The 16,381-nt window shown below is 41.2% G+C and overlaps 1 protein-coding gene across 1 annotated transcript in view; it reads left to right on the plus strand.

The window, feature by feature from the left end:
- ccdc102a (coiled-coil domain containing 102A) overlaps window positions 1-16,381 on the plus strand; it is a 101,627-nt gene that overhangs the window by 64,656 nt on the left and 20,590 nt on the right. The window contains exons 8-9 of the mRNA XM_080032763.1: window positions 2,982-3,152; window positions 3,679-3,782. Coding sequence (XP_079888889.1) covers window positions 2,982-3,152; window positions 3,679-3,782 — 275 coding nt within the window. The remainder of the gene's footprint in view (window positions 1-2,981; window positions 3,153-3,678; window positions 3,783-16,381) is intronic.

Raw genomic sequence — 16,381 nt, forward strand, 5'->3', positions numbered from 1 at the left:
GTCTCTTTTTCTCCTCTCTTTCATTTGGACTGAGGTGGATATTAACAAAGGTCAACAATGAATGTTCCCACTGAATGTTGGCAGTTCCTTGCAATGCAACTGTAATCACAGGTTCCCTATTTGCAGTGCATTGTCTCTTTAATTACTTCAATTATTGCGCTCCTTTCCTAATAAAATTGCATGCTGCCCAGAAGTTTTTTTTTAAAGGATTTTTTGCTTAGTGTCTAGTCTTTTGTGGCTTTTATAAATATTACTGTAAGGTCTGATCCTATCGTTGGTGATCCAGAGTTCATTATATTATGAAACCAATCCATTCTTTAACATTCATTCAAATATTATACACAATCATTAGATTTCAACTGGGAATGGATTACATGTCATCAGGAATCTTGAAATTTTGAAAAAGAATAATTCTCTCCCTCGCTGAGAAGTCTGTCCGTCAGTCATAGTCCTGTGTAAGCGTTACCATAGTGATTTACATCATTCATTCAAAGCAGCGGTGATCAACAAATGAGAGACTGCGTAGCAAGTCCCGCAGTTAAAAGATTTGATAGTTTTTAAATCCATATTAAAATCTGCAGGATAAGAACTAGTTAGCTTAAAAAAAAATCGCAACGATTCAAATGTGATGTGTTCAGGTCGGCTCAGTCAAATGATTATAAGGCAAAGGTCAATAAAATGGCATCATAATGTGTTCAAATAATAAAAAATATTTTTTTGTTTTTTGCGAGAAGCTTGAATAATACAGTTTGGGTGGAAAAACTTGTTTTCCCAGCAATGTAAAATAAATAGTAGGCCTAAATATGGAATTATGACCTGTTTAAAGTCCTATCCTTACCTCTGCTCATCTTGTAAGCAATTAAAGCAATAATACCAGTTCTCTTTTAACAAAATAATAGAAAAGTATCGATAAAAATTTGAATTGTGCAGTCTTTATAATGGTATCAATATGAATAGAAATGAATGATCCCCCTTCCCTACTTACAGTATAACTGGGCAATAGCTTTAACATGGTGGACTTTAATCATTTTATGGCAGACGATCACTTTTTGGCACAATTTGACCGTTTTAAATAAGTAAAATAAGTTAAATTTTTCTGAACACATTTGTGTGGAAACTAACATTCAGCTTGACTCTGAGCTAGACTGAGTTTTCTGAGCCCCCCAAAACCAGGCCAGATGCCAGGCAAAAAGAGGCTTACAACACAAAATGTGCAATATTTGTATTGGTTAATAAACAAGTATTTCTCATGGGAATTTGGGAGACTGTGGTGGGGACTCAGGACCTTCAAGAGGGTCCGGGGGCATGAATCTGAACCTTTTAAAGTAAAATGCATAAATCTGGTGCATTTTGAGAAGAAAACTAAGGCTAAATCAGCTGTGTCCTATGTGAGCTATTTAGTACTATTTTCTGGAATAATTTGGAGACACAGAATTACCAAAAAGGCAGAAAAGAAAAATGTACAGGTTTAAAAAATCTCTCTGTGAAGTCTTCTTTTGTTTTCTAATACAGTATAGCTCACTAGGCCCCTGATCTTAGTAGCCACAAACAATGTAATTTAAAAAATAACAAAAATGTACTTGCGCATGATAGGCCACTGATCTCTGTATGTCCCCCCTACACAGGTTAGGGGCCTATAATGAGCCAGTCAATTGTTTAATTTTTTAAATGATGTTGTTCGGGGGCCTTCAAAGATTAGGATCCTATATTGAGCCAATACATTTTATTTATTTATTTTAAGAATACCATGCAATCTACCCACAATGCCTTCGCGATCGACCGGTAGATCGCGATCGACGTAATGAGCACCCCTGATTTAAACAGATGAAGCAGAAATTCCTCTTCTACTCTAATGCACTCTGTAGTTCAGATGAACCTTTATGCATTTTTGTATATTTGTTTCTCTTTTAAATTAGAATTGCTGTGTTGCTTAAAGGTCCCATATTAAGCAAAATGCACTTTTTCAATGTTTTTTAACATAAATATGGGTCCACGGTGTGTTGATGAGTGGGAAATCAGGGTATAGAGGCTTGCTACAATAAATGATCTGAACAGGTTTTTCAGCAAACATCTAAAAAAAGGAGTATTAGGGACTACTTAGACATATAAAATTGACAGAAAAGTGCACAATATGGGAGCTTCCTAACCTTACACACAACATCACCACAAAGAAATGTATAATAATTATGATATCGACAGTATCGGTATCGGCTGATATCCAGATATCTGAATGCGATTGTACTGACAAATAGTGGGTCGGTGCATGAGCATTTATTATTGAATATCTAGTAAAGATAAAGGGTGGATCAAATGCAGATATAAATAAATAAGTCAAGGGCATTTCCCACTCCTTGATCCGGGCTAGTCTTTTATTGTCTGATGGAAGTGCATGAGTTGAGAAAAGCTTCTTGGAAGCTGCTCCCGTCTGGGAAACCATTAGGTGTGAGCCAGCGGGCAGAAGCTGAATCAACACCATCGTCGTACATGAAAGTGCAGTGAGTGACGACGGTGCATTATTGATGATGCCATTAGTCCATGGCACGCTCTCCCTCGGCTCATCCCAATGCAAACCTGTGGAGTGGAGCTCTTAGTGTTGACTCCACCACAGTCACCCGATGGATGAAAGAACAGCAGTTTGGAACACAACTGAATATCAGCATCCAGATATAAAGTTATATATAAAGTTAAAACTGTAGAAAAAGTTAAATAATGAAATGGAGGTAAAAGAGAGGAAGAGAAGCTAAGTGTTAACACATAACATTTCCATTAAACCTGGCAGAGACAAGAAATAAAAACTAAGTGTTACTATCTGACAACAGAAAACTCCTTGTTTTAGAGAACATACCTGGCAATGACTCTGATTCTTATCACTTTGTGACCAAGACAGAAGAGCCGGTTGACCAGAATCCACTGCACTGTGTTATCCACATCAGACCTATATAACACTGTCTCTTGCCTGCCCTGCCTGCTCTGGCCCTCAGGAGCTGGCTGACCTGAGACACATCCACTCCAAACTGAAGAAGCAGTTCCAGGAGAGGACGGCCGAGCTGGCCCACGCCAACCGCAGGGTGGAGGGCCACGAGGCGGAGGTCAAGAAGCTCCGTATGAGGGTGGAGGAGCTGAAGAAAGAGCTGGGACAGGCTGAGGACGAGGTAGGAACACCTGGCTCTGCATGCAGCGGTTTGTGGCTATGCTTCAACATATAGGGAATAATACCTAGCAATCAGGGCAGGGTATTTGTTTTTGCTTAGCTTAGGTTTAATAGTCAGTGTGATTCTACATCTACAGAGATGACATACAGCTAGAGAGTTGACCGTCCAGCCTGCCCTGGTCTTTTGCTCCTGCTGTATTTCTGTATTTGTAGAGATTAGCTCATTGCCCTGGATGCAGGATCCAGTGAGCTACTATAGCACATCCATGGGCTGTCTCCTGTGTGTGTTTAGATAGTCAGAGACAGGCATTTGAAACGACATGTGCTACACTGTATATTTGACAAGCGCTTCTGAAACTCAGTTGGGGTGAAGAGTTTAAGCATGTTATTCAGATTGGTCATAATTATGTGAATAAAGTAGAACAATACCATCATTTGCACATCAACATATATTGGTGGTTGTAAAAAAACGAGCAATGGTGTGTGTGTGTGTGTGTGCGTGTGCGTGCATGTGTGTGTGTGTCCAGTTGGATGAGTCTCATAATCAGAGCAGGAAGCTGCAGAGGTCTCTGGATGAGCAGGTGGAGCAGACTGAGAACCTGCAGGTGCAATTGGAACACTTACAGTCAAGGTAAGACACACACACACACACACACACACACACACACACACACACACACACACACACACACACACACAACGAAGGTCTCTCGCATGGTCGCTGTAAATGGTGGTATAAACATATACACACATACACTGCATTATTTGAGTGACTTTAGTATGATACTGTTAAAGCAGTGTAAGACTTGGTATCACATCTGATCAGTCTGTATTACACCTGTACTTACATTACCCATTAACATGGTGGACATGATTGTAATCAGGGCCGGCGGTAGCCAGGGGCCAGGGTGGGCCGTGCCCACCCAAATGTGGGCTGTGCCCACCCAATCAAAAGAAAAAAGTTTTTAATTTTTTTTTAGTTTGTGTGTTTGATATCAACATCATATTATGTAAATGTCAATGATCATACAATAAAAGGAATACAATGTTTTGGTAGATAATTAATAGCTTAATAATTGAATCAGTTCATCTGGGAGGTAATCCGAGGTTAACTAATCACGTCACGTTCAAGTCCATGGCATGCACAGTGTGTATTGAGTTTATTTAAAAATATTTGAAAATGGGGCTGCCCTCAGTTGCCCATGCAGTGTATAGTCTATAGCCTATTTCAGCCTCGTCTGTGGAAAAAAAGATAACTGGACAACAGAGTTCTTCTGCTTCGTTCCTCTCACTGCATTTAAATGAATTCATTATATTACAGAAAAATATGTCCCGTAAAAGAAAAAGAGCACCAAGCCCAACCCAGAGGACCCTGCATAATATTTTATTTAAAATTTATATTTCTATGGAAAATACATGTGTCTTTCTTCAATAGCTTCTAATTCGACCCAGTGTCTCCAAATTATTTGTTCACACAAAATTCCTCAGATTTAGCCTCTTTAATTTTCCTCTCAAAGTGCACCAGATTCATGCATTCCACTTTAAAAAGGTAAAAAGAAATCTGCCGGGGGGGCATACCCCCGGACCACCCTAGCAGGGTTGTGACCTCGGCTGGCTACTATTTTCACCCAGTTGGACATCGGAGCCAATAGTGGAAAGAATATATATCTACAGGTCCTTCTCATATAATTAGCATATTGTGATAAAGTTGATTATTTTCCATAATGTAATGATAATAATTGAACTTTCATATATTTTAGATTCATTGCACACCAACTGAAATATTTCAGGTCTTTTGTTGTTTTAATACTGATGCTTTTGGCATACAGCTCATGAAAACCCCAAATTCCTATCTCAAAAAATTAGCATATCATGAAAAGGTACTCTAAACGAGCTCTTAACCTAATCATCTGAATCAACTAATTAACTCTAAACACCTGCAAAAGATTCCTGAGGCTTTTAAAAACTCCCAGCCTGGTTCATTACTCAAAACCGCAATCATGGGTAAGACTGCCGACCTGACTGCTGTCCAGAAGGCCATCATTGACACCCTCAAGCAAGAGGGTAAGACACAGAAAGAAATTTCTGAGCGAATAGGCTGTTCCCAGAGTGCTGTATCAAGGCACCTCAGTGGGAAGTCTGTGGGAAGGAAAAAGTGTGGCAGAAAACGCTGCACAACCAGAAGAGGTGACCGGACCCTGAGGAGGATTGTGGAAAAGGGCCGATTCCAGACATTGGGGGACCTGCGGAAGCAGTGGACTGAGTCTGGAGTAGAAACATCCAGAGCCACCGTGCACAGGCGTGTGCAGGAAATGGGCTACAGGTGCCGCATTCCCCAGATCAAGCCACTTTTGAACCAGAAACAGCGGCAGAAGCGCCTGACCTGGGCTACAGAGAAGCAGCACTGGACTGTTGCTCAGTGGTCCAAAGTACTTTTTTCGGATGAAAGCAAATTTTGCATGTCATTCGGAAATCAAGGTGCCAGAGTCTGGAGGAAGACTGGGGAGAAGGAAATGCCAAAATGCCTGAAGTCCAGTGTCAAGTACCCACAGTCAGTGATGGTCTGGGGTGCCATGTCAGCTGCTGGTGTTGGTCCACTGTGTTTTATCAAAGGCAGGGTCAATGCAGCTAGCTATCAGGAGATTTTGGAGCACTTTATGCTTCCATCTGCTGAAAAGCTTTATGGAGATGAAGATTTCATTTTTCAACAAGACCTGGCACCTGCTCACAGTGCCAAAACCACTGGTAAATGGTTTACTGACCATGGTATTACTGTGCTCAATTGGCCTGCCAACTCTCCTGACCTGAACCCCATAGAGAATCTGTGGGATATTGTGAAGAGGAAGTTGAGAGACACCAGACCCAACACTGTGGATGAGCTTAAGGCCGCTATCGAAGCATCCTGGGCCTCCATAACCCCTCAGCAGTGCCACAGGCTGATTGCCTCCATGCCACGCCGCATTTAAGCAGTCATTCCTGCGAAAGGATTCCCGACCAAGTATTGAGTGCATAACTGAACATAATTATTTGAAGGTTGACTTTTTTGTATTAAAAACACTTTTCTTTTATTGGTCGGATGAAATATGCTAATTTTTTGAGATAGGGATTTTTGTTTTTTCTTTACTTTTTTGCCAAAATCATCAATATTAAAACAATAAAAGGCTTGAACTACTTCAGTTGTGTGTAATGAATCTAAAATATATGAAAGTCTAATGTTTATCAGTACATTACAGAAAATATTGAACTTTATCACAATATGCTAATTATATGAGAAGGACCTGTATATAGTGTGTATAGTATATAGCTCTGGACTACCACCATCCAGGTTGCCCAGTCCCAAAGCTTTCTCTTCAATCAGCTCAGGCTGCCTGCCTACAGTTAATACTGCAATAAAAAAAAAATTATGTTGTTTATAATGTATATTACCGTACTTTTCGGCCTACAAGCCGCGACTTTTTCCCCGTTTTTCGACCTTGTTATTACACAGCACAGTATATATTCTGTAGCTACTAGGGATGGGCGTTAGTAATCGAGTACTCGAGTACTCGTCGTTTCAAATGATCTCGATTGGTGGATGAGGAAAATTGTTTTTTTTTTTTTTTTTTTGTGTTTTGTAGCCTTTAGGCCGGCCGGCGGGCCGCCCCTATTTTAAAATGTTATATACGTGTACAAAACGGCACAAAACGGATATAAAGTTTAACAAAATTAAATATTTTGAACCAAGTTAAATAAACTAAGCGTTGTGTCAAACAGAAACCGCAAATAACTGCCACCTCCGTGCAGCGCAGCCAGTGTGTGGTCTCCACAGCACCGCGGAGCTGAATGCGGTGCTGGAAAACTTGCGTAAAGAAGCCAGGCTGACTTCGGGCACATTTGAGCAAACGACATTTAAGAAGCCTTTTATTATGGAATATAGGATTGAGATTCAAAAGCCGACCGGTTTAATGTTCCGTTAACGAGGAATTAGTCGCGGTAATTAGTCACGGACAGGAGTGAGCATTACGCGGTTGGATATACTACTAGCCTACTTCTACTGCTTTGGTGAGTTATTTAGCCTATCTATGTGTTTAAATTGTAGGACAATAATTGTATTGTATTTGCTGCCCTTCTTATTTTAAATGTCTATTTTGATTGTTAGCCAACTACAGCCCATGCTTTTTTTTTCTCTCTCTTTTTTCTCTCTCCACCGCAGACCTACTCGATCGCTTTAATTTGTGGCCCGCTTATTTAATTACTTTCAGTTAGGAAAATGTGTTTTAAACTTGTGGAAAATAAATCCTTAATATCATATGGCAACTGTGACTGTTTGACATAAGCATTGAGCGCTTTATTGCGGTCAACCGTTGTTCTGTAGACAGATGCGTTGCGTTCTAAAAATAGAAAAAAGTTTAACGAGGAATCGATTGATCCTCGAGGAATGCAAGCGATCACACGAGTAGCGAAAACACTCGTGCCCATCCCTAATAGCTACTATTGCACAAAATGGTAACACTTACGTACGTTATGCAAATATGCAACTTGTTTGTTGAAATGTTAATATATGGGAGCTTCCTCAAGCAGCCATCTCTTTCCCGACAATCCCCTCTGTGCACAAACTCTTACATATGGTAATTAAACATTATAACACCTGCGGCTTATTGTCCAGTGCGGCATATAGTACGGAAAGTACGGTATATGTTATTCATAAACATTTTGGGAAAAAAACATGCAAGAATCAGATGTCCCACACAGCAACACTCAAAGTTTATTTGCATATTGTGTTCTACACAATTCACAGTAAATGTGCCAAAAATCTGCGCGCGCTCGCATCTTCGGTCTCTCTGCCCAGTGTGCCCACCTAAAATTTCTACAGGCCCACCCTAATCTAACTGTCTAGAACCGGGCCTGATTGTAATGGAGTCTAAAGTATACTTGCTGCAGTGCATCAGTAGAAACATATGCAGGGTCAGCTGCTACATTCAGCAGACATCACTCTCACTTCTAATGGACATTATATTGCTCCTGCTGAGTGCACTGATGGCTTCTCTCTGAGTCCAGGCATTCTACGTCAAAATGTGGGTCAACCTCACACTAATTGCTACAAAAGCAAACTCAATCTATTTTGTATCCTCAGCATGTCCTGAATGAGGGAAAAAAATTGTTAAAGACCTACTTCACCGATGAAAATATGAAGGTGAATTGAACTCTAAGTTCCTATTAGTCTAGGTCCTGGGTAAGATTTGTCTGCGCTTCATTTAGCGGAGAATATCTCAACTGTTATAGACTAATATGACCCCATTGAACAACATGGGATGTGTGATAAAATCTCTATCCGGGGCGAAAGTCCTGAAAATGACCACAACAGGTTACACTAGTATCACACTACGTGGTGAATGGGACTTTTTTTCCTTTATAGATATCCTCATACTTTTTTACCAGATTAATCTTCATATTAAGATAAATATTTTTTGTATAATACTTTGTCTAAAAATAAACAAAATATGCAAATGAGACAATATCTCATTCAATATGCGTACATATAAACCCTTGAAGTTACAGATTTTCTGAGGGGATCACAATGTTCACAATGACAATGATTATAAGGTCATAGAAGAGTGTAAACATTCTGATTTGATATATAATGAAAATGGCTAAAAAAACGTCAACCTATTACGTACTGTATGTACGCATATTGAATGAGATATTGCCTAATATGCATATTTTATCAAATGTTTTAGACTAAGGGTGTATTCACACAGGGAAAGTCCGCTAGTTCACTTGCTTTGGTCCAGACCAAATAGAGTTTAGATTTTTTTTGTTTGGTGTGGTCCACTTTCATATTGCCCCTTTTGCAAGTGAACCAAGCATTATGAAGCAAAACCACACGTGATCTGAGGTCATTCATTCATTGGACAGACATTCTGCGGTGGAGAGAAACAGGAAGACGAAGTAAAAACTGCAAAATATATCATTGATATAATATGGGCTAAAAATAATAAAAATGCCTACATCTAGCCTATAAATAAAGAAGAAGAATATCAAATTATTGTTGTTTCATATGGTTATACTATGAAGCCCTATGACAATGCCACGTTATGTGGCTTGTAGTCTACGATATTATGTATGTATATGTATTTTTGCTGCTGGACGTGCGGCTCGCGAGAAGAATAGGCTCATGCCGACACTCAGCTGATTGAGCTGTGTATCAGCTGGGTGTCAGTTCGGCGCAGTTCAGCTCCAAACTGACACGGGGATAGTATTGACGGTCCCGTACATGGGAAGCAAAATAAAAACACACACTTCTTGCGCAGCGTGAACCTGTTGGCACTGTGCGGGACGCTCCCATCTCCTTCATCTGATCGCTGAACACATCAGCATTTTTACGCGTCCTCTCGATCAAATGTAATATATTGTTCTTGGCTCCCGGTCAAAGCACAACTTATCGTCCTAACAATGGCGACAACAACACTTTCTCATAATGTGAAGCTGAAGGCAATTCATTAAAAAAGAAAAGAAAGAAAAGGCACAGTGCCTCCTGCATTTGGGTCGGATCGAGTCCGGACAAATTCACACCACAAACGAACTGCAGCAGAGTGCGTTTGGAAACGCACCGAGACCACCTCTTCAGCTGGGTCTCGGAGCGCTTGTTTGGTCCGCCCCCGAGTGTGATTGCTGTATTCACACATGTCTGAAAGATGCGCACCGAAGGCGGAAGTGCACCTGAGTTCGCTTCAACCGAACTAAAAATGACATGTGTGAATACACCCTAAGTGTTATACAAAAAGTATTTCTCTTAACACTAGAACCGCCACGGGGTCAATTTGACCCGTGGCGGTTTTTCAACTGCCCATAACTATACTTTTACGAAATATTGAAGCCCCCAACTCTTTGACTTTTCCTAAAATTGTGTTGTGATGCTCTCCCTATGGTTAAATAAAGTCACAATTAAACTGGATTAAAAAAACAGGCATTTATACCTAGAACCGCCACACTGGGTCAATTTGACCCGCACAGGAAAATGAAATATTTTCGAGCAGGTTGCTAGGCAACGGCATTGCTTGGGGTCCGTGATCTGACAACTGTAGCCTACGTAGGCCTACAGTCATTCATAAACACTTACAATAAATTAGAGATGAAGATAAATAGGCTACCTAACAACATTAGAGTCACTAAGTGAAATGAGTGATACGAGTCTGATAGCGAGAGATCAGAACTGAGCGCTGTCTTCCCCACACCGCGGCTCGCAGCTCAACTGACAGACAGCTGAGTGCTGTCTGTGAGCCGGACAGAGAGCGGAGGAGGGATCCTCCGCCCCAAAACACGTCTACGTGGGGAAAAATTTATGAATAATCAATTAGAGCTTACCTAAAAATAAGTTTGCCATGTTACTGTTTATTGTATTTAGGATTTTAGCTCATTTGGACGCTGTTTTGACCTTGTGTTTTCATTACTATAGCCTGCTTGCGATATTATATCTACTTTCAGTTTCATTAGGCCTACTGAGTCGCCACGAAACGTGATTTGTGTTCTTAAAGATACTTAGATTATAAAACAAGAGGTCCAAAACACAGATGATTATTAAACAAACTAATTTATGGCTTTATACCACACTAGAAATGCACGGGTCAATTTGACCCGCCTGGCGGTTCTAGGTATAAATAGAATGCTGGCGGTTCTAGTGTTAATATGAAGATTAATCTGGTAAAACAAGTATGAGGATATCTATAAAGGAAAAAAAAGTCCCATTCACCACATAGTGTGATACTATAGTAACCTGTTGTGGTCATTTTCAGGACTTTCGCCCCGGATAGAGATTTTGTCACACATCCCACGTTGTTCACTGGGGTCATATTAGTCTATAACAGTTGAGATATTGTCTGCTAAATGAAGTACATACAAACATTTCCCAGGACCTCCACTATATGTAGTTTAAATGTGCAAACATTTTAGAAATCGGTTCATCCTAGCCTGAGAAAAGGCAGAAAGAGTGTTTTATGGTCTCACTGTCTAACCCTACATTTTACTAATGTGACATCACTTCAGTCAAAATGTAGGGTTAGGATTAACAGAACAGCTGGACCAAAGGAAGACTGAGGGAAGAAAAACCTCATTCATTATATTATAATAGCGATTTTATAATGATAGAACGCTGGTTCCGTATAGGTGAAGTATTCCTTTAAGGAATTGTATGAAGGAAAAGTTTTTTTTAGAATTGCCTAAATATGATCGTACCAAAAACTCCCTTTCTGCCAAATAAACGATACGATACAGATTAAATTCATGAATGAACTGAAGCCAGGTTTACTGATATAGCTCAAGATCACTGTACAGTGTAGGACCGTCCATTATGAAACATTGCTTTAACATACAGTATATTCTAGATGTGAAATGGTGTACATGATACTGATCGGTGCTAATCGATTGATTAGCGGACAAAGCTAACATCATTGCTAGATCCAGGGGATTGCCTATTTAAGTTCACTTCATTTATTCAGACTTTCATGTTCCTGGGAGTTCATTTGAGTTTGGAATGGTGATTTATTTTGCCTTAACCAGTAGTGCCTTAATCAGTAGTGAGGATTGATTGAGGCTTGTTTCTGTTTGTGTATTATGTTGCCTTGGTGTACTTTGGAGCAGACCTGTAAATGTAAATAGATTTTTGAGGTTTTCAGGGCTTTTGCCTAACAGAGTACAACAGCTGGGAACACATACGTTCACTGTTTTATGACAACAGCAGAAATAAGTAATGAATTGTAGGTGTTGAATAGGAGTGTGTAGTAAGTAGGTAGGAATGGATCCTCAACTTTTGTCTGGGTTGGATTGGGTGTCCGACCCGGCCAAATGTATTAATAAAAACTATATAAAAATAGCATTATTTGCACTGATGGTCTTGTTCGCTGTTACAGGTAATTTATGATTGTCAAAGGAAAAATTAGACTGTTTTAAAAATAGTTAAAAAGAGTTCCTCATTGGGAGAAAATATACTATTGTCTGTTACAGTTTCAAATATGAATACAATAGCTCAAACGTCCTAGCCTGGCACCGCCCACCTACCTACTTCCGCTCAATTTTCCTTTCACTTCAGTAGTCAGTCTGGGGCTGAAGTGTATTCATGGGTTCCTTTTCAGCCAGACTTTTGGCAGTCCAATCAGTGAACAGAGCGAGTGGCTGAGAACGATGACGTCGAGGTCCCGCTGAACTGAACGCGTGCGACAGTTTCAGTTGTAGTCAGAGGAAGACCAGGAAGACAATGGATAAGGATACGAGAGAAGATATTCAGTCTGTTGTGGCAACACTGCCGAATATGAAAACATTTAAGTCGGAGCAAGAACAAGCTTTGCTGAGTTTTGTTGGTTACCGGCCAGTCCCGGCGCATGACATACGTCAGGAACAAACGCAGATCCAGAGTGGCACTGGGCAGATCCAATCATTTTAAACTTCAACAGACACCCGCCTTCAAGTCAGCAGTGAGCAGTGAGCAGTTCCAGACCTTCTGTACAAATGAAATGAAGTAAGATGGTCTGGTGGGACCAGGCTACAAACGTCCTGCCAAGAGCGGATGTTTTTTTGACATGTCCATGTACAGTACATTCAGCATAACCAGGGCTGAAGATGGACCATATTTTCCCATAGGAACAATTTTTTATTTGGTTTTTGGAATGTTTCTGAGCGTAGAGTTGTATCTAGTTTATGTTGTGTGGAGTCCAGGATCCTAGTACAGTACAGTACAAGTTTCACTTCATCACCACCTGCACTGCTTAAAGGTGCAGTGTGTAATATGAAATCCTCACAACAGTTGGTCTCTATGACTCCCGTTCAGAGAAGCAACAGAAATTCTTCAAGAACATTCCAACTGGTAGTTCTGATGGACCCAGTGTGGCCAGCTGTTCCATTCTGTACTTCTGTGCTTCTGTAGAGCTGAAGACATTCCAACTATGACGCTTCCAAAATGGCGGCGCCCATGCCTTCGTCCATGATATGGAGAAATACAGAGATATAAGAGACCTTTCAAGAGAATTTCAGAAATTCCTTTAAGACAAGAGCTCTGTCTTCTAGGGCACTGGTTCCCAACCTTTTTTCCCTGAGGACCCCCGTGCCAGGGTCCAAGACAAGCAAGGCCCCCCCAACCCTAACTCCGACCCACATACACACAATAAGAGAATAGAGTGATTAATAACTTTTATTTGCAAAAAAATAAAAAAAATAAACAGGTACTGATTTACACAGAGCTCCGTGGCTCTATGTAAATCAGAAAAAGAGAAAGAGATCATGAGCGCATCAGTGTTAATTTCGTAGACTAAGACTATGATGAAAGATATTCGTCAACAAACCTTTTTCACGCACGAAAACTAAATAAAAACTAAATAAAAAGGCATATATGATGACGAAGACTGAGACGAATATAACTGACACTATAGTCTACGAATTGGAACGAGACGAAACTGTTAGGGCGGGACGAATGGAGAAGCGATCCAATCAGAACTGTGGGACAAGTTTGGAAGAAATCCAATCAGTGCAAAGCAGCGAATGCAACCCTGTGTCGGTGAAAATCGACGGGAGAACTCGCCAGTGTGAGCGGATGGAGAGAGCCGACATGCAGAAAACTCTGCGGTTTGATGGACAAAATGATAGCCAGGGATATCCTGCCCGTTAACGTTGTCTAGGGGAACGGCTAAGTTCCGCGATCTGTTTGTAGTAGGCTGTGTATCGAGCTTGAATACACAGAGCCATGTCCCCAAACTGACTGCGCAACTATATAGGAAATTAAATGTGAAACTGCCGCCTCCCTCCGTTAGTTTCTGTTTTCACCTGAGTAAGTTACAATCAACTCTGACGCAAGGACAGTGTTCAATTAAAACCTCTCATTTTATTATCAAAAAGGCTTTGATGCAAAAGAAGTCCGAACACACACAGCAGTGTTGCTTAAAGGAAAGCGCAGTTGCTCAATTTTATCAGCACGTAACTGCATGCTGCTGCTGCTGCCCAGGGGCGGCCTTAAATATCTCGGGCCCGTTTCAAGACCTAATGTGGGGCCCCCCACTTATTTTTTTTATTTTCTTTATTTACTATTTTTTATAAATGATGCTTGTGCATGCTCCCCGCAAAAAGAAAAAAAGATTGTGTAATCCAGTTGGTTCATAGACGGATCATGATAATGGGCCCCGGGCACAGGCTCTTAAAGCCCCCCCTTCCCCCTATCCAGTCAGGTACACTGATTTTATGTGAGATTATTACGAATGAAATAGAATACATGTTTTGTATTACAACCATTAAATCTGTGTCTGTATTGCATATTCAAACCTTAATACCATTCAATGAAGAAAAACACTTAGTCGAAGTCTGCTGTAGATTTAGTCAACTAAAATCTGCTTATGTTTAGTAGACTAAGACTAGACTAAGACTAAAAGATTTTAGATGACTTAAATAGGACTAAGACTAAATGGTGTGATATTCAAAAGACTAAGACTAAATCAGAATTTGCTGCCAAAATTAACACTGGAGCGCATTAGCACACAGAGAGGGGGAGAAGAGCGGATGAGTGTTAACAAAGGCACCAACAGTAGCCTATTCCCCAGCAAGGGGAACGTGAACCCAAAAAATCAAACAGTTTAGTGATCACTTTACAAGTAAATCTATCTAACCTATCTGCCCAGATAATTTAAGCCATTCTCTTACTCGGAGCCGCTCCGGCGACCCAAATCTCGTCCTTTTATGATTCCCGGTGGGCGATTCCGCGATCAGGAACAAAGAAAAAGATTAATTAAAGTCCAGTTGGTCTCGGTGCTTGCCAGCTAAAGAGACAATTCTGAATCCGCGATCTCGGTGGGATCAGGGTGAATCAGAATAGTAGTTGACGTTGAGGAAAAGAAAGCGTGGGTCGCCTGCTCTCCTTGTGATCACAGTTTAAAAGAAAAAAGTGCCGGTGTTTCTCGCTTTGCTTCACTGAAGCCTTTTAACAAAGTCAGTCAATCAGATTTTTACCGCGGCCAGCTGATAAATAAGAAAAACATCCTTTTGTTAACAACGTAGGGATAGTCCTTTGTTGCTCAAACAACAGAGCATCCTCAATGTGTTGCAAACAAATTCGCGATCAAAGAGACAGAATAACGCTGTAAATGGCTTATTTATACGTCTCAGAAAAGGTTAAGCCTCCTGTCGGCAGGTGACCAACCACAGGGTAGGAGGAGGTGTCCAGCGACCTCTCCAGCCATTCAGGTGACACCTGGGGTTTTTGTCACCAAATTCAAAACTGCAAGGGGAGGGGTGACTTACATCCAGTTTAGACCTGAGCTGGGTCCCCCTGCTGTTCACCATGCAGTCAAGCATGTTGAGCTAATGTGTAGCCCTTTTAGCTAAAAGCTACTTGGCTCCTGCTACAAAAGGCACTCTCACTCCCAAACACACCTAGAAAACCATGAAGGCATTGACACACCATGCTCAGGTGTGTGTGTGTGTGTGTGTGTGTGTGTGTGTGTGTGTGTGTGTGTGTGTGTGTATGTGTGTGTCATGTCTTTCACTTTAGTTCTCACACTCTATCAGCTTTGCACACAGTTCCTTGCTCTCTCCCTCTCCATTATCTCCATGTGCTTTGCTTTGCCCCAGACAACCAATGGCAGAGCTCCCAGTGGCAGGTTACCGTAGTAACAGAGAGCTCTCTTGTTGCTGTGCTCTGTGGAGGACTGACAGGCGTGTCGGCATGGTAACAGCTGACTCAAATGTGTGTGTGTTCTTGTAGAGGGGTTAGATTAGTGTGTGTGTGTGTGTGTGTGTGTGTGTGTGTGTGTGTGTGTGTGTGTGTGTGTGTGTGTGTGTGTGTGTGTGTGTGTGTGTGTGTGTGTTTTTTTTTTAAAAGCAGCTGTTTGTTGGAAGTTCCAGGAATACACACACCCTGCTATGGATATAGCTCCACTGCATTGTGGGTCAGCCTCTTTAGGCAAATGCTAAGGGAGCAAACCCTGACAGAAAAGCCGTGTGTTGGCGGTGCACAATAGGCGGGCCTTAACATATCAAGGACCCGGCAGCCTCCTGCAGTCAGGATGGGGACTGGTTGTCTTGGGACCACCCATGCCACTAGGTTTACCTCTTCCTGGCGAAGATAGTGCTACTGGGGAAGGCGCACCCCCTCTTACACTTTAAATTTCAATGCGCAGGTATCCACTTTTGACCTAGGTGTATCTACCTTATTTTGGTTGAAGTCTGGCGGCGATGGGGCGTCTGATAACGGGGGCAGGTATGAATGGACTGGGAGCT

Source organism: Ammodytes marinus (assembly GCF_949987685.1).
Source record: "Ammodytes marinus genome assembly, chromosome: 1".
In the NCBI taxonomy this organism is placed as follows: domain Eukaryota; kingdom Metazoa; phylum Chordata; class Actinopteri; order Uranoscopiformes; family Ammodytidae; genus Ammodytes; species Ammodytes marinus.